We start from the raw sequence: 22,976 nt of genomic DNA, 5'->3' as shown, positions 1-22,976 counted from the left end.
GTATTGTCTTGTCTGGAGAGGTAGGAATATGTGCTATATAAGTGAAAGAGAATGTGGCACCCAAGAGAGAAAGGAGGAAGACCTCTAAGCTAGGTTAATCTAAAAATAAATCCTAACAAAATTATTTTTAAAATTCAGTCCCTATGTGTAATAGGATGTCTGGATTTTAAGAATAATGGTAACTGCGATTCACTGTATAATCTTTGTGTACATATGTGCCAGTCACTTACTAGAGGCTTCTTATGTGTGATGAATGATACACTGCTGCATTTTATGAATGGATTCAACAAGTGAGTAATTTCACCCAAGTCAGTGAAACAGAAGGAAAGGGGCTTATAAATACTGAATCACTTAGGGAGGAAATTACTCCTTTTTCAACAACCTCTGAATCCCTCTTTTTTTTTTTTTTCTCTGAGGAAGATCAGCCCTGAGCTAACATCCACGCCAATCCTCCTCTTTTTGCTGAGGAAGACTGGCCCTGGGCTAACACCCGTGCCCATCTTCCTCTACTTTATGTGGGACACCGCCACAGCATGGCCTGACAAGCAGTGTGTCAGTGCATGCCCGGGATCCGAACTGGGGCTGCCAGCAGCGGAGGGCATGCACTTAACCACTATGCCACGGGGCCGGCCCCTGAATCCCTCTTACTACATCAAGGAGAAACAGTTTAGTTTGGAGACTAACACTTCAACAAATGCTAATCTTGCCTTTCAAAAAAGAGAAAGCAGTTCTTGGATCAAAGCCTTGAGCAAACTACAGTGTCTATCTGGAATTTCGTAACACCGTTTTATTTTCATCATGATTTTTATGTTTACTTTCTATTTCAGGAAAGCCATAGTGATTTTTAATTTATAATAGTGATATAATTTATATTTGTAAAATGTGAGCTGATTTAAAGAATAATACTTAAATAATGTGGTACACAGATACAGCAAAAAAATCATTGGGCCAGCCACGGTGGCATAGTGATTAAGTTTGGTGTGCTCCGCTTCAGCAGCCCAGGTTCTGTTCCTGGGTGTGGACCTACACCACTAGTCAGTGGCCATGCTGTGGCAGTAGTTCACATACAAAATAGAGGAAGATTGGCACAGATATTATTAGCTCAGGGCAAATCTTCCTCAGCAAAAAAAAAACAATAATAATCAGGGGCTCTTGGATCCAAGCCAGACTGCCTGGATTGAAGTTGAGCTCTGCCTCCTATATCTGTGACCTTAATCCATTGCTCTAATCTCTCTAATCTTCAATTCCCTCATCCATAAAATGGAATCAGTAATTACACCTATCTCATAGCAATGTTGTAAGAATCAAATGAGTTAATACAACTAATGATCTTAAAAGCACAGCTGGCACATAGTAGACTCTCAATAAATGTGAGCTCTTATTGTTCAAAAAAAAAGGGAGGGAAATGCAGCAAACTTCAATGAGCTATTTTTTTAAAAATCACCCTTGTCAACTGGAGTCAGGAATTTAAATATCTAGATAACTATTTTCTTTCCTTAGAAAGCACACAAGATAGGAAAAACTACTTTCAAGGAACCCAAGAGAGGCCAGAAAAACAATGCACAAAAGACAGTCACTTGGTGGACTCTGCACTAAAAGTGTCCCTTGGCAAAGTAGTAGCCCAGATTCTGCACAGAGAGGAAGGGTGGGGCAAAATGAGATAACCACGAACTTGGGAACTGCATCAAATGGCTCTAAATCAGATGCTTACTTCCACCTTCTAGTACTCCTAATTTAGGCAAAGAATAGTCAGGTGCACACCTCAGTTAGGGCACTGGGTCATGTGACCAGAATAAAATACTTCAAACAACTTAAACAGTTCCCTAAGATCCATCTGTCATTACTGAGTTATATCCAACTGCTAAGAGTAAAGACTTTATTCATAGATAATATAAACTCTATTGAAAAGAGTCAATTTCATACTTAACAGAGTCACAGATCACTCTTCTGTCAAACAAAGTCTTGCATGATAATTCCTCATCTGATAAACTGATCAGACTAAGAACAAATCAACATGGTAGCTGGGTTTGTCTGGTCAAGCCTACCATTCTCAACCCTCTGAGGCAGTCTGTATGGACCTCACCCACTACCCCAACCAAAGGTAGATCCCATCTGACTCCTATGCCCAGTAAGCCTGTATTGGCGAGTTAACTTATTTTCTATATTATCTGTTACTTGTATCAGGAACCACTCTAGAAGTTCCTTGGGATAAGCTTAAATAGCATTTACCCAAGAATGATTAAAGAAAAGGCATTCACTGTCTCAATGTTTTGATTCAATTCAAACCCTTAAGTTGCTAATATGTGCTAACTTCTATGCTGAGGACCTAAACTATCACCTTTCATAATTTTGCCATATTATTGGACCACTTACTTATTTTAAAATTTTTCCACCTTGTATGAGCTCCAACATGTAAAATAATCATCAAAAACAATGTGGGAGCTTTCAGTTAATGGTCCTAAATGGAAAGACCTTAGAAGTCATCATTCTGGTCCTCACAACAAGAAAAAAGGTGAAAAAACTGAAAATCAACCACTCTTCTTAGATCCATCAGAAAATTGAGGTTACAGGGCAAGTCAACACCCCTAAAATTGGAGAGACAGGCAAATACAGATAATCACAGCTTCCTGGGAGCAGAAGCCCAACTCCAGAGACTGTACCAGTAGAAACACTTCAACTATGATTGACAGTTGCTGGAGGCTCAGTGGACAGGCTTGGGAGTTTAAAACTCCAGGGGTCTCAGTCTTAGGAGGGCCCCCATATTTTCATTTTCTCCAGGAACCCCACTAGGTTATCAGGGTAAAGACTGAAGGAAAAACCCTGAAGGAAAATCCCCTCATGTTTCTGGCAGAGGGAGGGGAAAAGTAGTCATTTTAAAACACACAGTCTGTTCTCCTTAACAAAAGTTTGCCCTCAAGGGAAACTAATTAGCCAGAGCTAACTGACTTGGCTTTTACCAGAGCCTAACCTACCCAGAGGAAAGAAAATACTCAACTCCAGCACGCCCTAGGCTTCCTGTCTCACCTAAGGGGGAAAAGAAAGGCTGAGAAACACTTTGAAGGTCACAGCCCAGGGACACAGGGTCACTAAAAGACTGAGAGCTAATCAATCTACCTCCTGTATGATAACAGGAGACTACAACTGATTAACTGCAAGCCTTAACCCTTGTTAAGAAAGTCTCTAGGAAACCCAAAGACAATGGGGAGACAAATACAAGAACTAGAGGAAATTTTAGCCCACGACACCACAGCTACAGCAGACATTAAGCATAGCCTAATTTCCAGCAAGGTAAACACAAAACCTCATAATTAAGGCCTATTGATAAGTTTCTTTTACCTGATACATTATGATCAGCTATCAAAAAAAAAAAATTACAAAGTATGCAAAAAAGCAAAGGAAAACACAGTTTGAGGACACAGAGCAAGCATTGGAACCAGACTCAGAAATGACAGAGATGGAATTACTAGAACAGGAATTTCAAACTGATAAATGTACTAAAGACTCTAAAGGAAAAAGTGAACAACATGCAAGAATAGATGGGTAATGTAAGCAGAAAGATAGAAACTCTAAGAAAGATTGAAAAAGAAATGTTAGAAATCAAAAACACTATAGTAGCAATGAATGCCTTTGATACGTTCATCGGTAGACTGGACATGGCCAAGGAAAGAATCAGTGAGTTTGAAGATATCTCAGTCGAACTTCCCAAATTAAAATGCAAAAAGAAAAATGGGAAAAAAATGGAATAGAATATACAAAAACTGTGGGACAATTACAAAAATGTAACATATGCATAACAGTAAGAAAGAGAAGAAAGAGAAAAATAGAAGAAATATTTGAGGAAACAACGGCTGAGAATTTTCAGAAATTAATGACAGACACCAAACCACAGATCCAGGAAGCTTAGAGAATACGAAGCATGAAAAATACCAAAAAATCTACACCTAGATATATAAAATTCAATCTTCAGAATATCAGACAAAGAGAAAAATCTTGACAGAAGCTAGAAGAAGTAAACACCTTACCTAAAGAGCAACAAGGATAAAAATAATATTGCTTTTTCTTCAGAAACATGCAAGCAAGAAGAGAGTGGCATGAAATACTTAAAGCCCTAAAAGAAAAAACCTATCAACCTAAAATGTATCCAATGAAATTATTCTACAATAGGAATGAGGAATAAAGACTTTCTCAGACAAATAAAAATTAAGGGAATTTGTTGCCAGTGGACCTGCCTTGCAAGAACTATTAAAAGAAGTTCTTCAGAGAGAAGGAAAATGATATAGATCAGAAGCTCGGATCTACATTAAGAAAGGATGAGTGTTAGAGAAAGAGTAAATTAAGGTAAAACAAAATCTTTTACTTATTCTTAACATCTAACAGGTTAAGAGTTTGTTCAATAACAACTCTTGTTCAATAATAATAGCAAAAATGTATTCAGTGATTACAGCTTATGGATAAGTGAAATGAATGACAACGATGTTATAAGACATGAAAGGGAGGAATTGGGAATACTCTATTATAAATTACTTGCATTACTTGTGTAGCAGATGGTGTTATTTGAAAGTAAACTTGGATTAGTTGTAAACTTAAATTACAAACTCTACAGCAACCACTAAACAGATTTTTTAAAGGAGCATAATTTATATGCTAAGAGGAGAGAAAATGGAATCATCACATAAACTGTTAAATTAAAACCAGAGAAGGCAAAAAAAACAGTGGAAAACAAAAAAGAAACAAAGAACAGAGCAACAAATAGAAAACAATTAAAAATATGGTAGATATTAACCTAGCTATATAAATAATAATCACTTTAAACATGAATAGTCTAAATACACAAATTAAAAGACAGACACCCTCATGCACTGCTGGTGGGAATGCAAAGTGTTGCAGCCACTATGGAAAACAGTATGGAGATTTCTCAAAAAATTAAAAACAGAAATACCATACAATCCAGCTATCCCACTACTGGGCATTTATCCAAAGAACTTGAAATCAATGAGCCAAAGAGATTTATGCACCCCTATATTCATTGCAGCATTATTCACAACAGCCAAGACGTGGAAGCAACCCAAGTGCCCGACTGATGAATGGATAAAGAACATGTGGTGTATATATATATACATACAATGAAATACTACTCAGCCATAAAAAAAGACAAAATCATCCCATTTGCAACGACGTGGATGGACCTTGAAGGTATGATGTTAAGTGAAATAAGCCAGACAGAGAAAGACAAATACTGCAGGATTTCACTCATATCTGGGATATAACAAATACATAGATAAAGATTAATGACTACCAGAGCGGAAGGGAGGTGGGGGGTGGGTGAAAGGGGTAAAGGGACACATATGTATGGTGACCGACAATAATTAGGCTACTTGGGGTGACCATGATGAAGTCTACTCAGAAACTGATAACAATAATGTACACCCGAAATTACACAATGTTATAAACCATTATGATCTCAATAAAGTTACTGGAAAATAAAAAATAAAAGAAAATGTCAAAATGCTTTAAAAAGAGAAGACCCAACTATATGTTGTCTATAAGAATCCCTTTACACTTTACGTATACAAACACACATAGATTAAAAGTAAAAGGATGGAGTAAGATATATCATGCTAACACAAATCAAAAGAAAGCTGGTATAACAATATTAATTTCAGAAAAAGCTAACTTCAAAGCAAGGAAAAATATCACAGATAAAGAGGAGAATTACATAATGATTAAAAAGGTTAATAATCCAAAAAGCCACAACAATCATTAATGTGTATGCGTCTAACAACAAAACGCCAAAATATGTGAAGCAAAAACTGCTAGAACTACAAGGAGAAGTAGACGAATCCACTATTATGGGGAAGAGACTTCAACACTCTTTTATCAGTATTTGATGGACCTAACAGGAAAAAAATCAGTAAGGAAACAGTTGAACTAAACAGCACTATTAAACAAGTGGATCTAATTGCCATTTATAGAATACTTCATTCAACAACAGCAGAATACACATTCTTCTAAGCCCACATAGAACATTCACCAAGATAGACCACATTCTGAGCCATAAAACACACCTTAACAAATACAGATAATAGAAATCACACAAAGTATGCTCTCAGATCACAATGGAATTGAACTAGAAACCCATAACAAAAAGATAGCTGAAAAATCTCAAAATAACGAGAGATTAAACAACACACTTCTAAATAACACACAAATCAAAGAAGCAATTTCAAGAGAAATGTAAAATATTTTGAACTAAATCAAAATGCAACATATCAAAATTTATGCGATGCAGTGAAAGCATTGCTTCTAGGAAAATTTATAGCATTGAATACATATATTAAAAAAGAAGAAAGATCTGAAATCAGTAATCTAAGCTTCCAGCTTGGGAAACTAGAGAAATAAGTGCAAAATAAGTCTAGAAAAGAAGAAAAGAAATATTAAAAGAGCAGAAATCAATGAAATTGAAAACAGGAACTCAATAGAGAAAATCAACAAAACCAAAACGTGGGTCTTTGAAAAGATCAATAGAACTGATAAAGCTCTAGCCAGGCTAACCGAGAAACAAGAAGAGAAGTCATAAATTACTAATATCATAAATGAAAGAGGAGTCATCACTGCAGGTCCCATGGACATCAAAAGGATAATAAAAGAATACTATGAACAGTTTTATGCCTACAAATTTGATAACCTAGATGAAATGGATCAATTTCTTGAAAGATATCTTGAAATCTACCAAAACTCACACAAGGAGAAATAGGTAATCTGAATAGGCCTATATCTATTAAAGAAATTGAATCAATAATTAATAACCTTCATAAACAGAAATAATAATCTTTCAGAATGGTTCACTCGTGACATCTATAAAACATTTGAGAAAGAATTGATACCAATTTTCTGCAATCTCTTTCAGAAAAAGTAAGCTAAGGGAATATTTCTTAACTCATTCTACGGGGTCCACATTACCCCAATACCAAAATCAAAGACATTACAAGAAAGGAAAACTACAAATCAGTATCTCTCATGAACACAGATACAAAAGCCCTCAACAAAACATTAGCAAACCAAGTCCAACGATGTATAAAAATAATTACACATCTCAACCAAGTGAGATTCATTCCAGGTATGCAAGGCTAGTTCAACATTTGAAAATCAATTAATGGGACCCATCACGCCAACAGGCTAAAGAAAAAAATCATATGATCTTATCAACAGATGCAGAAAAAGTATTTGACAGTAGCCAATAAGTCTCAGAAAATTAAGAATAGGAGAACTTAGACTTGATTTTAAAAATCTATAAAAAACCTATAGCTGACATCATTCTTAATGGTGAGAAATCAGATACTTTCTCTTTAAGATCAGGAACAAAGCAAGGATGTCCTCTCTCACCACTCTTATTCAACATTGTAGTGGAACTCACAGCTACTGTCTCTATACACAGATAACATGAATTGTCATGTAGAAAGTGCCAAAGAACAAAGAATTGACCAAAAACAAACAAACAAAAAATCTCCTAGAACTAATAAGTGATTATAGCAAGATTGCAGGATACAAAGTAATTATACAAAAGTTAATTGCTTTCCTATATACTAGCAATGAACAACTAGAATTTGAAATTAAAAATACACCACCACTTACATTAGCACCAAAAAACAGAGGGAGGGAGAGAGGGAGGGAGGGAGGGAGGGAGGGAGGAAGGAAGGAAGGAAGGAAGGAAAAAGAAATGAGCTATCAAGCCACAAAAAGACATGGAAGAACCTTAAATGCATATTGTCAAGTGAAAGAAGCCAGTCTGAAAAGGCTACACACTGTGTGATTTCAACTATACGACATTCTGGAAAAGGCAAAACTATAGACAGTAAAAAGACCAATGATTGCCAGGAGGTTGGAGGAGGGGAGAGAGATAAATGAGTGGCGCACAGAAGACTTTTAGTATGATACTGCCATGGAGGATACAGGCATTATACATTGGTCAAAACCCATAAAACTGCACTACGCAAAAAGCGAACACTAATGTAAATTACGGATTTTAGTTAATAATTACGTACCAATATTCATTCATCAACTATAAGATATGTACCATGTTCATGCAAGATGTTAGTAACACAGGAAACTGTGGGGTTGAGGGAGAGGGTGCTATATAGGAGGTCTTTCTAGTTTTTACTCAATTTTTCTGTAAACCTAAAACTGCTCTAAAAAATAAAGTCTATTAATTTTTTTTTAATTTGGTCCTTGAGAGCAAAGATGGTATTTCGTTTACCACTTTAAATCCAGTACCCAGCAGACTGCCTGGCACAAAGAGGTGTGTCAGTGTCAGAAAAATTAAAGGTACAATGCATAAAGGCATGCAAGCTCTGAAAACACACACACACACACACACACACACACACACAAATATAACTCCAACATTAGGAAATTTTCTTCAGACTGTAAGTTAGGAATGTCATAGTCTCCTCTGAAAGATCATACACTATTGCTACATATAATACATATTCATGTATTCAAGCTTTTTGTGCACCTATTATAAAACATGAATATGACCTGACAATGATAATCTCTATCAACAATCATTAATACTATATCCCACAAAAATTCTAACACTAAAATCCAAGAACGTTAGAAAATGTTATTCTACGTATTTTTTTTTTATAATTTTATTTATTTTTTTTTTTCCCTCAAAGCCCCAGTAGATAGTTGTATGTCACAGCTGCACATCCTTCTAGTTGCTGTACGTGGGACGCGGCCTCAGCATGGCCGGAGAAGCAGCGTGTCAGTGCACGTCCGGGATCCCAACCCGGGCCGCCAGCAGCAGAGCGCGCACACTTAACCTCGAAGCCACGGGGCCAGCCCTATTCTATGTATTGAATTCACTTTTTCTTTTACTAATTTTCTTGCCATCTCTTGAGAAAAACTGATTAAGGGAAAATTAAAAAGTGGAAAAAAATGATTGCTGCAATCTAAGTCTAGCGTCTCATAAATAAAGCAAGCATTCGGAGAAACAAACTTTGTACTGCCAAAGTAAACTATGCGATTAAATACTGCTTATTTAGGAAGAAAATTTCAGACATAGTAAGGACAATTCTTTGGATCTCTAGCCAAGAAAATAAGTCTCAACCCTCCACTCAAGTCACGCATTGCACTCTATATTCTCTCACAATTTCACATTCGTCAATATTAAAGGAAAAAAATCTCAGAATGGAGATTTCCATGTTGAATCTCAGTTTAATAACAGATTACACAACTGTCACCAGAAGCACAAGGTGTGGCAATGTACGGTGAGTAGCTGAGCTCCCAGGACAAATAAAAAGACCCGAGACCAACACCACCTTCTTATCCAGCGAGTGACGTGTAAGGCTGTCAGGTATTAGCGCCTCCGCCCTTGATCCCTTGAGGACCTTTTTTTAAAGCTAGTATTCCATATTTTACTTTTACATTGATTAAAAATTTGTAATCACGAAGTAAAACAATGTGGAGCCCCTCTTCACCAATCACAGTGACAAAGGTAAAGAAAAAAAGTGATAATGCTGTGCTGTAGGAAGTTCAGGGTGCAGGCCCTCTTGTACAATTCGGATAGATAGAAATGAAACCTGTGATCTGAAGGAAGATTTGGTTGAACTCAAAAAATAAAATGGGCATAAAAATGTCCACGTCCTTTGTGCATGTTCCACTTCCGGTAACATATTAGAAGCCCTACATGGGTCCTGGAAGTTACCGACCCCTCAGTCTCCAGGGCAATGAAAACGAGCCCAGTGCGGCCACAGCCCCACAGCACCACTTTCATCTGGGAGCAGCCTCGTCCTTTGACCCCGGTGTGCTATGTATAAAACACGTTCAGAAGCACAGTGGCTGATATCTTTACATTGAACATGTATTACTTATGCAATAGAAACAATAATAAATATATATGAAACTTTTAAACACAGCAATAAAAAGAACTTACTATGAACCAAGCACTGAGCTCTACAATTACGTGCTTGCAACAACCCTATGGTAGGTTAGTACTATTGATTATGCCTATTTTCCAGATAAGAAAACTAAGATACAAATCAACCGTTTGATTGTCCTTTTTCTTTCTGTTTTCAAAATTAGATCATGCTACACTCACAATAAATAATGCACATCCCTCCAGTTTACTCTGTTAACTATGTTGTTATGTGTAGCTCTAACTCACTGTTAAATTCTTATTAATCATATTCCCTAATACAGAGAAACCATAATACATCCAGCCACTCCCGTTAAGGTAAATTTAGTTTGTTTCCAGTTTTTTTGCTTTACAAACATTGTTGTAATAAACATTCCTGTAAATATGTCCTAAAATACTGATGTTTTAACTTCTATAGCAGAGGTTCCCAAAACTAGGTTGCTGCAGCAAAGAGTAAGCATGTTTTTATTTTACTTTAATAGATAAAGAGTGTGCTTAAGTTCCCCCAACCCCCCACCCCACAAAAAAAAGTAGTACAACTGACACTCAAGTCAGCCACATTTGGAAGGGTCCATATCCTCAACACTCCAAAGGGCATTTTTTCTTTCCAATCTAATAGATAAAATGCTATCAAAGAGAAATTAGTCATTTTAATCTCTAATGACTTGTGAATTTAATGTCTTTTCACATGTTTATTGGCTGGTTGCTTTTCCTCTTCTCTAAGATGTCTGCTTGTACCCCTTGACCATTTTTCCTTTTGGTACTTTGTCCTTTTCCTCACGATGTCTAAGAGCTCTCTGCATGCTAGAGATATAATATCTTGTCACATTACCATGAAGATTTTCTTCTAACCTTTCTTCTGACTTTAATTATGATGCCATTTGCTATATCACTTGGTTATAAATTTTGCAAACCAATCAAAAGAATATACCATTGGATCAGGGGCTGTAAGAAGCAGACAATAGGGCTGGCCCGGTGGTGTAGTGGGTAAGTTCATGCACTCCACTTCGGCGGCCTGGGGTTTGAAAGTTCGGATCCCGGGCTCGGACCTACACACCACTCATTAGGCCATGCTGTGGTAGTGTCCCACGTACAAAATAGAGCAAGATGGGCACAGACGTTAGCTCAGGTACAATCTTCCTCAAGCAAAAAGAGGAAGATTGGCAACAGGTGTTAGCTCAAGGTCAATCTTCCTCACCAAAATAAATAAATAAATAAATAAAGTATAGGTTTAAAAAAAAAGCAGACAATAGTGCTTTTTGCTTTACACATGCGATCTCTGTACTCTTCATAGACTTTAGCTGCTACCCATCATAAGCATGAAGGACAGAGATTAGCTTTATTTTATCATCAACTGATTATATCAATAATCTCTCTCTCTCTCTTTTTTTTTTTTTTGGTGAGGAAGATTGGCCCTGGGCTAACATCCATGCCCATCTTCCTCTACTTTATATGTGGGATGCCTGCCACAGCATGGCTTGATAGGCAGTACGTAGGTCCCCGCCCAGGATCCAAACCTGCAAACCCTGGGCCGCCGAAGCGGAGTGCACAAACTCAACCACTAAACGACCAGGTCAGCCCTCAATAATCCCTTTTAAAAAATCATTTTAAAGAAAAAAATTGGGGGGCTGGCCCGGTGGCGCAAGCAGTTAAGTCACGCACTCCGCTGCAGCGGCCCTGGGTTCGCCAGTTCAGATCCCAGGCGTGCACCGACGCACCACTTGTCAAGCCATGCTGTGGCGGCATCCCATATAAAGTGGAGGAAGATGGGCACAGATGTTAGCCCAGGGCTAGTCTTCCTCAGCAAAGAGAGGAGGATTGACAGATGTTAGCTCAGGGCCTATCTCCCTCACAAAAAAAAAAAAAAAGAAAGAAAAAAGTTGGACAAATTCCCACCATTTTATGGTAAGAGAAAGGGAGAAGAGGAGGAAGTTGAAGCAAAAGAATGCAATGTTCTTTTGCAAAAGAGAATTTATGAAAACAGCCCCTTTCTTACTAGGATAATAAACAGAAGAAATACATATTATTAACACATATTAACACGGATATTAAACACACAGTAAACTCAATATTATTACTAGATGCCCAAAAGATAAGAGCCATGTGCCAGGCACTGTGCTAAGTGCCTGCCTTCCACAGAGGATCTCATTTAATGCTCTCAATAATCCTGTGAGGTCTGCACCCCCATTTAAAGATGAAGAAATAAGTCTCTGAGAAGAGACTTTCACTTGCCCAAGGCACACAGCTACTACAAGATCCAAACACCACACTATGCTATTTAGCAGAAAATGGTTGCAAAGTCAAACCTTCCAAAAGATAAAAATATTATTAAATACTATCATTATATGTATACCCTTGCCAGATTTCTGACACATTTCTAAAATCTTATGATATATATACATCTGACTTAAATATAAATATTTTTTGAAGGTGTTTGAAGGTCAAAGTAGCCTCAACACTGTCCTACGGGAGACCGTGTTGGCAAACAGTGTCCAATTGCCAAGCATCTTTTTGTTCAACAACCATAAACTGAGCATCAGATGTGCTGGATCTTAGATGGAGGAAAGAAGATGCAAAAATGGAGAAACGGCGTAAACATGCCCTCCAGGAGCCCACTGTCCAGTTAGTTAGGGAAGAGAGAGTAAATAAATAATTCCAATAAAACTTGATAAATGCCATGACAGCCAAATGTACACGAAGCGCTACAACACTGTAGAAAATAGAGTGGCTGTCACCATCTGCAGAAGTCTAGGAAGGTTGCCTAGAAGAGGGGACATTTGAGCTAGGTATCAAAGCATTAGTAGGGATTTTCCAAGGAAAGAAAAATGAGAACGGCACAAACTAGCAGAGAAACCTTGTACAAAGGCATGGAAGAATGTGAAGGCACAATCCATTTGGGGAGAGGTTGTAAAAATAAGTATAGCATGGTCACAAGGTCAGATGTTTCAGAAAAAACAAAGGGTAAAAATAGTAAGTTGTATTGGGACAAGAGGGTAAAAGATCTTCTGTGCAACCCTAAGATGTTTAGACTTTACCCTATTTATAACAGGTAACCATAAAAGGTTTTTAAACAGGGGAATGACATTATATCTTTGTTTTGCAAAGAAAAGCAGGAGGCCAGCTGTCCACTGGAAGGCAGTGTGGAAGCAAGGAGACAATTTAGGCAACTGTTCAAATGGCCCAGGTGAAAGAGGAGAAGGGCCAGAACCAAAGCAGGGGTGCAGAGCTGGAGAAAGGGCTGGATTCAAAAGCCACATGTAGGGCAAAACTGAAAGTATTTGTATCTCGTTATATGAGAGGAGGAGAAAGGGCTCATTAATGACTCAGATTTCTAACTTAAGCAATTATCACGAACAGATAAAATGCTTCTTTAGGAATCCATATAAATGTGCATTAAGTATTTACTTATCTCTCCAGAGTCTTCATCAATTTCTGGGCAAACCTACAGCTTAGAATTACCACAGTTTGGATCTCAGAGCACGGAGAATCTTTAGGCAGGCAGAAATCTTACCAGTTAGGAAGATAGTCTGTAGAAGTGAAGACCAAGCACATACATGTTCTGAATAATAGACTGCACCCAAACTTCCCAACTCAGATAACAATTCATTACACTGATTCTTCAAACACCTGGAGAATTTCAGCCTGGTCAGTTCCATACATTGAGCGATTCAATGGAGACTTAAGTGAACATACACATCAATCTAAGCCATGCCATTTTATACCCACTAACGGCTTTGCAACCCAACCAGATTTTGCAAGATGCAGTATGGAGCTACAAGGAGATTTTAATTATTGTTTATGTACCTGTTCTGTTGGACCCAGTAAACTAAAAGAGCACAGTTTCCTGGTATACCTAATGCTTTAATAAGATTAAAAATTGCCAAAACAAAGAGATGCTAAAAATCCCAAATCTCAAGAAATCAACTTTAAAGTGTCCAATCATCACTGAGATTATTTGCTATTACTTATCATATTTGGTAAGATGCTAAATTAGTTCCACGGAAAAGGTATTATACTGGAAAAGAGCAGTACATTTAAAAAAACAACATATAAAACAACCACACCAATATGTTCATTTGGCGCCAAGCGATTTGAATTAAATAAATTACCTAACGATATAATTTGATCCTGACAACTCTGAGATGGATCTAGTAGGCGTTATCATTACCCCCTTTTTGTAGATGAGAAAACTGAATTGGAGAACAGTTCACAATCAGACTCAGGATCCTCATATTCACATATCCTCAGACTCTGAATTTGTATTCCTTCTATTAGAGAGCAATGCTTCCCTTTTCTTACTATTTCATTTACATTGTCGAGAAAGATAAAACACAGCATTAAAATCAATTCTTTGTTGTCAACATTTTATTGCATGGTTCTGTAGATGAAACTCTTACACAAGAGCCAGGCCTTCCTCTGCATATTACAGGTAAACCTGAAACTCTTGTCTGCACACCACTCACAAACAGGTGGACTCTGGGATCACTGAGGGTGTCATTAATTTCTCTCCAGCTTCTACACCTATCATAAAATAACTGGGTGACCCTCTTGTCCCTGCAGAGTTTGCCTACCGAATACCAGCAACTGTTCCACAGTAGTGATGGATGAATGCTTTTGAAGGCTGATAATCTTGAGTTGAATTTTTAACCATGACGACTTTTTCAAACAGTCAAGATAGTTGTCGTTGCAAAAATATACAATATGTACACAACATAGTTATAACCATTTTACATAACTATCATTTCAGAAGGATCACAAATAGTGAGCAGAAAGGGAAGGTATATGAAAAAGCAATCTATCCAAAATGATGATCAAAGCAGAGGTCAGAGTGACGCAGGCGGGTTCTAGAAGCTGGAAAAGGCAAAGAAAAGGATTCTCCCTTAGAGCTTCCAGAAGGCACGAACCCCTGCCAACCCATTTAGGACTTCTTACCCCCAGAACTGCAACATACTAAACCTGTATTGTTTTAAGCCAAAAAAGTGACCTATCATACTTCAAATTTAACTTGGAAAACAAATATCACAACAGAAGGGGAGATATCTGCAAAAAAAAAAAAATTCACACACTTAGATCCTTAAAGGATAATATACATGCAGACAATTATTTCTAAATTTAATAGGATACTGAGCACCTTCTGAATCCATGGAGAATGATAAGGATACTTTGAATATTACTTTAGAATTAAATATTTAGCATATTACACTCTAATTCTGCAAAAACTTATAGCACTATATGACACATCGGTCTTTATTATCCAAAATATAAAATTAAAAAGCAACTTAATTTCTGAATTATACCAACTCAAGTGTACCACATTATAAACCTTTTAAAAAGAAAAAGATGTTGCTCTTTGTGCAAAATTTCACTTGAAACTTTAGAAACCAATCCAAATTTTATCTCATTTGGAACATCTGTCCCATATATAATGATATCAGAGTTTCTTTGGTTAAGCCTAGTGGTAACAGAGTGAATCATATAAAAGGTATTCAAACTATATCAAGTAACACTGCGTTGTTTTGTTTTGTTTTGTTTTTAACTTCACCATTCAGCGGGTTGAGTTAGCCATACTTACTGACTGGTTCATGGCACATTATCATTGTTTTCTTTATTCCTTTTTATCTCCATAGCCTACTCCCATGCACTGGGCCCCACAGGCAGCCTTCCAATGTGCTTAATGAGTATTTTATGTAAGTGTTCTTACAAGACATATACTGTACTATGCTTATGAATTTTTAATTCACATAAACGGCAAATATACCTCACACTCTAACATTTCTCACCAAGCACTATATTCTTAAGATCTATTCATGCTGCTTTTGTTTATCTAACCTGTTGCTTCTAATGGCTACAGACAACTCCATGATGTGCCTCCACCATTCTACCTCTCCCTCTCCCAGCAATGGTCCTCCAGGTACCCCCTACTCCCCTCCACCACTAATAACACAGCAGTGAATAACCTGCTCACATCCTCCCGGGGACTTGTGGGACACATTCCAGTGTCCACCTGTAGGAATGAAATTGCTGGGTCATAGAATGAATAACTAGTTAATTTGCTTAAATAACGCCAGATTGCTTTCCAGAACAGCTGCCCCAGTCTATTTTCCCACCAGCAACACACAAGGTTTCCTATTTATTCCCTGTTCCCTCATTTGGCTTTGCCACTTATTAGCTCCATAAGGACCATGAACAAGTTCACCTCTGAATCTCGTTTTTCTTTTCACTTAAATGAGACTATTTAGTCCAATTGCCTGATATGGTTGTTGTGAGACAATAAATTTAAAGAAATAACCTGCAAGTACTTTTAAAAATATAGTTTTTACAAATGTAAACAATATTTACAATTATTGTTGTAATTTTTGTTATGATAATTTCTAATTATCCTGCTCCCTCCTCTCCCAAATGAGAGGAGATAAGTAAATAAACTTGAAGCTTAGACAATGAAACCTTCTCCCGGATACCTAAACTTGGAAGGTGATTGAAACAGAATGGGGAAAATATTTTTTTCTTCTTTATTTACTCATCTATGCATTTATTTAATCAAATATTTTCTTAAGGACTATGTACCTGGCACTCTACTTGTACTATAATATTAAAATTTGTACAGCAAATATGCTCATAGTACATGAGCAAATTCTCCATCTATTCCTTGAATTTTATACATAAATTTCATTCCTAGATGTAATTAGCTTCTGATATCATAGACTAACAGCTCCCATTTACTGAGCACATACTATATCAACATGTCATGTATATTTCCTCAAAGACTTAGAACAATCCTGCAAGGTGGATGTTATTACTCTAGTTCCTCATATAAGGAAACAGACACAGTTAAGTGATGTGCCCAACAAAGCAATTAAATGGCAGAGCCCAAAAACCCCAGTAAATTATTCTAAAGTCCAGGTTTCCTCTTTCCAATCCTTAGAAATAGTTTATTAAAACTCTTTCCTTTTTCCAGTAGAGAAAGTGAAGCCTAAGAAGTGATAAGATTTCTGAGGTTACAGTGCTAGTTAGTTGGAGAATGGTGACTCCATTCTCAGCCTCCTGATTTCGCCATGACTGCTTTCTGCATCACTCAAGCAGACAAGGGTTCCAATCCCTTTTCAGCCCTTACCCAACTACAACTTACATAGCCTTCCTGAAGTTCAGTTTCGTGGTGTATAAAATGGAGTGGGGTAATAATACTTACCATATGGTTTGTTTTGAAGTATATAGCATCTACCATAAGAGGCACAAGAAATCCTGGCTATTATTATTCAAGATGCATATATCTTCTCTATCCAATTGGATTACGAACTTTTTCTTTTATGTATAAGGATATTTATTTGCCACATTGTCTGTAGGGGCCAAAAAACTAGAAACAAAGTAAATGTTTATTAATAGAGAAATAAGCAAATACATTATGGTCTATCCACACTGTGAATATTATGCAGCCATTAACAAGAATGAATTAGAGCACCTTTCCAGAGAGTTCTCTGTGCCTCTCTGCACATGTTTCCATTCTGTGGCATTTTTAGTGTAGAAATTAGGAAGTATAAGTCATTTTGATGCACTTCTCCTTAAATTCTCGGGTGCCTTGTCTACATTTTTCCTTCATGATTATCCACTAAAGCACAAACTAAATTTGAGGCACATGATTAAACAATATCAAAGATCTAGGCATGAAAAAATTTCTGGTGCTGGCTCTCTGGGAGTCTTATACTATGTGAACTTTAAGTCACTTGGATTATGAACTTCTCGAGTAAAAACCAAGACTCTGTATATCTGAGAGCGCCTTTCACATAAAAGGAGCTCAAAAGTATTGTTCAAATGGTTAAAGCTGCTCCTAAATCTGAATGCCAGATTCTTCTCACCATTCATTCCATCATTCATTCAACAAACATTAACTGAAGGCCTACTGTGTGTCAAGTCCTGTGCTTAATGTTAAAGAGCAAAGCTGCAGTCACAGAGCTGCTTTTTGCTAAGTTCCACATAAAATGTCACGACATGAAAAAAAGGGAAAAAAGAGAAGCCCCATACTTGTATGGCAGGTCCTTGGCATCAAGCCTTGGCATTACCCAGAGAAGCTACACAGCGCAGAACTGTAGGTCCATGCTGGAGGGGCAAAATAGCCGCTAATGAATCACTGCAGTTATCTTTAGAACACTGGGAAATAGCCTTTCCAATTCAGCTTTATTCTACAATGGCATCTAAATTAACTTCCATTCTGCCTCTTTCTTCTACCAGGCCAGCTTCAAATATTCATGCTCTGCCCAGAAAACAAAATGTACAATAGGGCCAATTTTTCAATATTTCCATTTTTCCAATGGTATCTGAAAATGGCAGTAACTAAGTATCACCTGATGAAAGAAACACCAAAATAATTTCTTTCATATTTTAAAGCACAAACTCCAAACACTAGTTCACTTAATCTCTGTTATTAATATACATTATCAAGTACTAAAGACATTTACTCTGAGAAAAATACCACCACCTATTCAGATCTGAAAACATGTAACTTTCAGGTGACTGCTTTCTTCTTGCCCAACATAAGATCCTTGCTAATTAATCCATACAGGACCTCCCCAAGAGAGGAAATTCTGGAGTCATTTCCATAAAACATCAAAGAATTGGTTCTATCTTGATGCCACTGATCTCACTCCTATGGTCAAACAGGAACCTGATTGGTTCCTGGAAAAATCTATGTCTCTTTGAATAGATAAACCCATTGGAAGATATTGTTTATCCACTTTCAAACACGCTGGGACAAGTGTCCAGGGTGTATGTCAACTGTGACTAGAAATTTTAAAGATGTTATCACATCCTTTAAAGTCTGATCAGGAAAAAGATACTCAACTTTGATAGAACTTTCAATCTATAACTAACCACCCAGCTGGGCTTCTAGTATTTAAAAAACACATCCAATAGAAAGCAGATAATATCAAAATAACTTTAAAGATTATATCATGAGGGCCGGCCTCGTGGCTTAGTGGTTAAGTGCGTGCGCTCCGCTGCTGGCGGCCAGGGTTCGGATCCCGGGCGTGCACCGACGCACCGCTTCTCCGGCCATGTTGAAGCTGCGTCCCACATACAGCAACTAGAAGGATGTGCAACTATGACATACAACTATCTACTGGGGCTTTGGGGGAAAAATAAATAAATAAAATTATCAAAAAAAAAATTATATCATGAGGGCCGGCCCTGTCGCTTGGCGGTTAGGTGCTCGAGCTCCGCTGCTGGCGGCCCGGGGTTCGGATCTCGGGCGCGCACCGACGCACCGCTTCTCCGGCCATGCTGAGGCCATGTCCCACATACAGCAACTAGAAGGATGTGCAACTATGACATACAACTATCTACTGGGGCTTTGGGGGGAAAATAAATAAATAAATAAAATCTTTAAAAAAAAATTATATCATGAATAGAAGGCAATTTTTAAAATTTAAGCTGTTTTCACATGTTGACACGGGATGAAGATGAAAAATCACAATTAAATGGTCCTATTGTTCCAAGTACCTTTGCATTAACCCTACATCTCACTGGCATTCACATTTGCAAGATCCAAGAGTAGGATTATGTGAACAACAGCCCAGTCAATACATACAGGGAAAGGTTACTTCAGACCTGATTTGATCATTAGTAACCTTGATCTTTTCAGAAGGGTAGACTTTAATAAGTTTGGAGACATTGTAGTAAGGCTAAATATTCCAATTAAAATTCATTAACTCAGAATCGTTCTTGTGGAAAAGTGTCAGGTAGTTGGTCTCATCAATTTCAGGTATTTAGGTTACTCAAAAAAGTAAAAATGCCATTTATATAGGCTAGAATTTCACATGATCTCCAATTTGGATTATAAAGATTTCCTATAATTACATAACACATTCTACAAAAATATACATTTTGTGCATAAAAAGCAGATAACTTTTAAATAAAGAAATTACTAATTGGAAATCAACCTAAGAACAACTGCAGAGTCCAGAACAATTAAGTTCTTTTCAATTACCAAAATATTATTCTAGAATTAGGCAGACTCACTTGCTCTATAAACCCATTAACACTGTAAAAGGGAAAAAAAATCTGAAGTATCAGATAAAGGAAAACCACCGTCATAATGTAACCATCACCACAAAAAATGCAAACAAATTCAGAATCCACAGCATTTCCTTGGATTCCAAAACACACCACTGGTCTTTATATTGTCTGAAGGACATTGAGCCACATTCTCTGCTATGGAGCTTAACACATCGCTGTGCAGGTTACGAAAGAGATATTTACTTATGCTTTAACAGAAAGAACACTGAGAACCATCATAAATAACCATCTAACTACCGTTCAGATTCATAACTCATTTACTCATCCTCCACTGATTTGAGAAATCAGTCCTCTAGATATTAGTAGCTGGGTTAAGATATTCAATGGACTGCTTTATTTCAGTTTTTGTTTCACAGCTATGGTTTTAACTTTACATTCACTTTCAATATTGAAAAATTTGCTTCCTTAAAGATGCACGCATCTGAGCCCAGGACAGCAGATTATAAGGAAGCCTGAAACTGCTAAAACAGCAACGGGTGTCCACTTGGAGACTGTATCCCTCTAGTCTTCCTACAGAGCCTACCTGCCGTGGCGTAACCTCCTGGAATAAGGTCTGGTGTAATCCCAGGATGACTCCTGATTGTGCTTTTAAGAGAAAGTGGCCTCTTCCAAAATGAGACACGCTACTCTTATTCTCAAACAAGCAAAATTAAAACTCAGAATCAAGGTAGCAAGAAAACCTACCAATTGACTCTGTCAAGATATGAGTCTTCTTCTGAAGACCTCCTCTTGATTCCCTGAGAATTTTTAGAGATGACAACTAAAAGAAAAACACTATACGGGTAAGGAGGTTTGTGTGTTTCAAGGACAATTCTACATCATCTAAAACTACTTAAACTATTGCTTTCAAGGCTACTCAAACGTGCCTTATTTTTAAAAAGGTAGTATTTCTCTTTTTTCTAAAATAGATAATGCACGCACATGGTTTTAAAAAAAAAAAGTCCCAAAAGGTATGTGAAAATTAAGTCTCTCTCCTCTCCTTTCCACCCGTCCCCCAGGTCCCCTCCCCAAGGACAAATATTGTTTCGTTAAGTCCCCTTCCGAAGACATTCTCAGCACATGAAAACATACGCGAGCGCTTTAAACCAATTATCCTACGTTATACACACCGTGGCAGCTGCAAAATTGCTACTAAAAGCCCTCGGGGGGAAAGGTGGCGATCTGCTGGAGGGGGTGGGGTGGGAGGAAGGCTGATCTTGAAGCTGCGGTTTTGCACATCAAGCACCGGTTTTTACTTCGCGAGTATTTTACTTGCATGTCTATGGAAGGCTCTCGAAGATCAGAGAAGGAAACCCACCGCAAGCCACCCCGTGGCACGGCCACTATATCCGCACGGGTCTGCACTTTTCCTATGTCCCAATCTTTAAGGTATATTTTGTATTCTCACTGGGTTTAAATGAAGTATCTCGACTCACCCTCAAAAAAGAGAAAGAAAAAAAAAAAAAAAACCAGCCTAACTCTGAAGGTAACTTTCAGGACCAGGTTGATTTCTTCCTCCCCACCAACCGTGCAGCCTGGACACTGCGGTCGTGTCCTTAGGAAGAGTTCAGCCTGGCACGGAGTTGGAGGGGCGAGCCAAGAACAGAGAAGCCCAAAGACGGGAAACAGAGGTGAGGGCGTCCCGAGACCTGGGCCGCACTTTGCTGCTTCTAGGCAACTGTTTCGAAGCAGAAGACCCAAATCTTTGGGGCCTCCCTCCTTCCTCGGGATGCGCGGGCGCTGGGGCAGACTGCGAGCTCACCCCTCTGCCGCGCGCGGCAACTTCACTCGCGCGCCCTCCGGCGCAGCCAGACCCCCACGACCCGCAGGGATCGGGGCCCCCTCCGCCCGCCCTCCCGGAGCCGCCCGGCACCCCCGGGAGGGCCGGGCTCCAGGCAGCGCCCCTGCGGCTCCCGGGACCCCCAGCCCCGGGCCTCCCGCGCGTCCCGATCCCCGCGCGCTCCTGCCGGGAAGGAAGCCACAGGTAGGGGGGCGGCGCGGCGCTCACCTGCGCAGGAGGGGCGCTCTCGGCGCCAGCTGGAGAGGAGGAGGTGGAGGAGGCCATGTTGTGGGGCTGCAGCAGCTGCTCCTTCCAGGAACTCCGCTCTCCCCTCCCCGCCCCGCTCCTCCTGCCCCCAAATGTGGGACTTGGGAAAAGTTCGGCTGCGGCTCAGGAACGCCAAGCGCGGCCCCGTGGCGCCCGCCCCGCGTGGTGTCTCCTCCCTCCCCCTGCTGCGTCCCCTGCGCCCGCCAGGTGTCCGTCCGGGCCGGTGCGCTGGGGGCGGGCCCCCGCCAGGTAGAGGCACGGCGGCGGGCCGAGCCCGCTCCCCAGCGGCCGCCCGGCCCCGGCGAGCATGCCCAGTCGGCCGGCGCTCGGGGGTCTGAGAAGCGGCGGGGCGGAGGGGCAGGGGCGGCTGGCCTTACCTGGGGAGTGGGGCAGCGGAGATAGCTCCTGGAAGGGAAGGAGGACAAGTCCTGTTTCCTGTGGGCTGCTGAATAGAGTTCCATTAGCCACCTCCATAATAATAACAGTCTTCTCTGATTATTTAAGTGATGCTTATTCAAGCTTAAGCAAATAAAATCATTAATTTTGCTTTTTTATTATTATTACTCGATAGCATACAATCTATGTAGAAGCCGTGTGCCAGGCAGACATCTTCAAACATGTCCATAGCCTCCCTTCCACCCCACCAAGGTCCCAGCAGCACCTAGATTGCCTCAGCTCCCTGTCCAATTAAAAAATAAAACTCTGAAGCCGTCCGCAGGTGAAATAGGCCCTCAGCCTGATCCAGCAAGGAAATAGGGGGCAGAACCTCTGAGTGTCCTTGTTTCTAGAAACTCAAATGGCAAGGCTTTGCGGAGCTTCTGTTCTGAACAAGGCTGGGGACAGTTGGCTTCAAGATGCTGCCCGCACCGAACTTGTCATTCAGGTCGGGTGCGGAGCAAGGCAACTGCCTCTCACATAGTGTCTCACAAGGGGAGAGCCTCTGACTGGAGTCAGGGGAGATGCGTTTAA

General features: G+C 39.2%; 1 protein-coding gene across 1 annotated transcript in view; it reads right to left on the bottom strand.

Moving 5' to 3' along the window:
• The window catches only part of ANK3 (ankyrin 3), a 641,124-nt gene extending 618,949 nt beyond the window's left edge, over positions 1 to 22,175 (bottom strand). Inside the window, exon 1 of the mRNA XM_058543390.1 lies at positions 21,969 to 22,175. Within this exon, the coding sequence (XP_058399373.1) occupies positions 21,969 to 22,025 (57 nt within the window). The 5' untranslated portion in view covers positions 22,026 to 22,175. The remainder of the gene's footprint in view (positions 1 to 21,968) is intronic.
• Between the last annotated feature and the right edge of the window lie 801 nt (positions 22,176 to 22,976).

This window comes from Diceros bicornis, chromosome 6 (genome assembly GCF_020826845.1).
Source record: "Diceros bicornis minor isolate mBicDic1 chromosome 6, mDicBic1.mat.cur, whole genome shotgun sequence".
Lineage (NCBI taxonomy): Eukaryota > Metazoa > Chordata > Mammalia > Perissodactyla > Rhinocerotidae > Diceros > Diceros bicornis.
The sequence above is the reverse complement of the archived record's forward strand: the minus strand, read 5'-3'. Positions and strand labels throughout refer to the sequence as shown.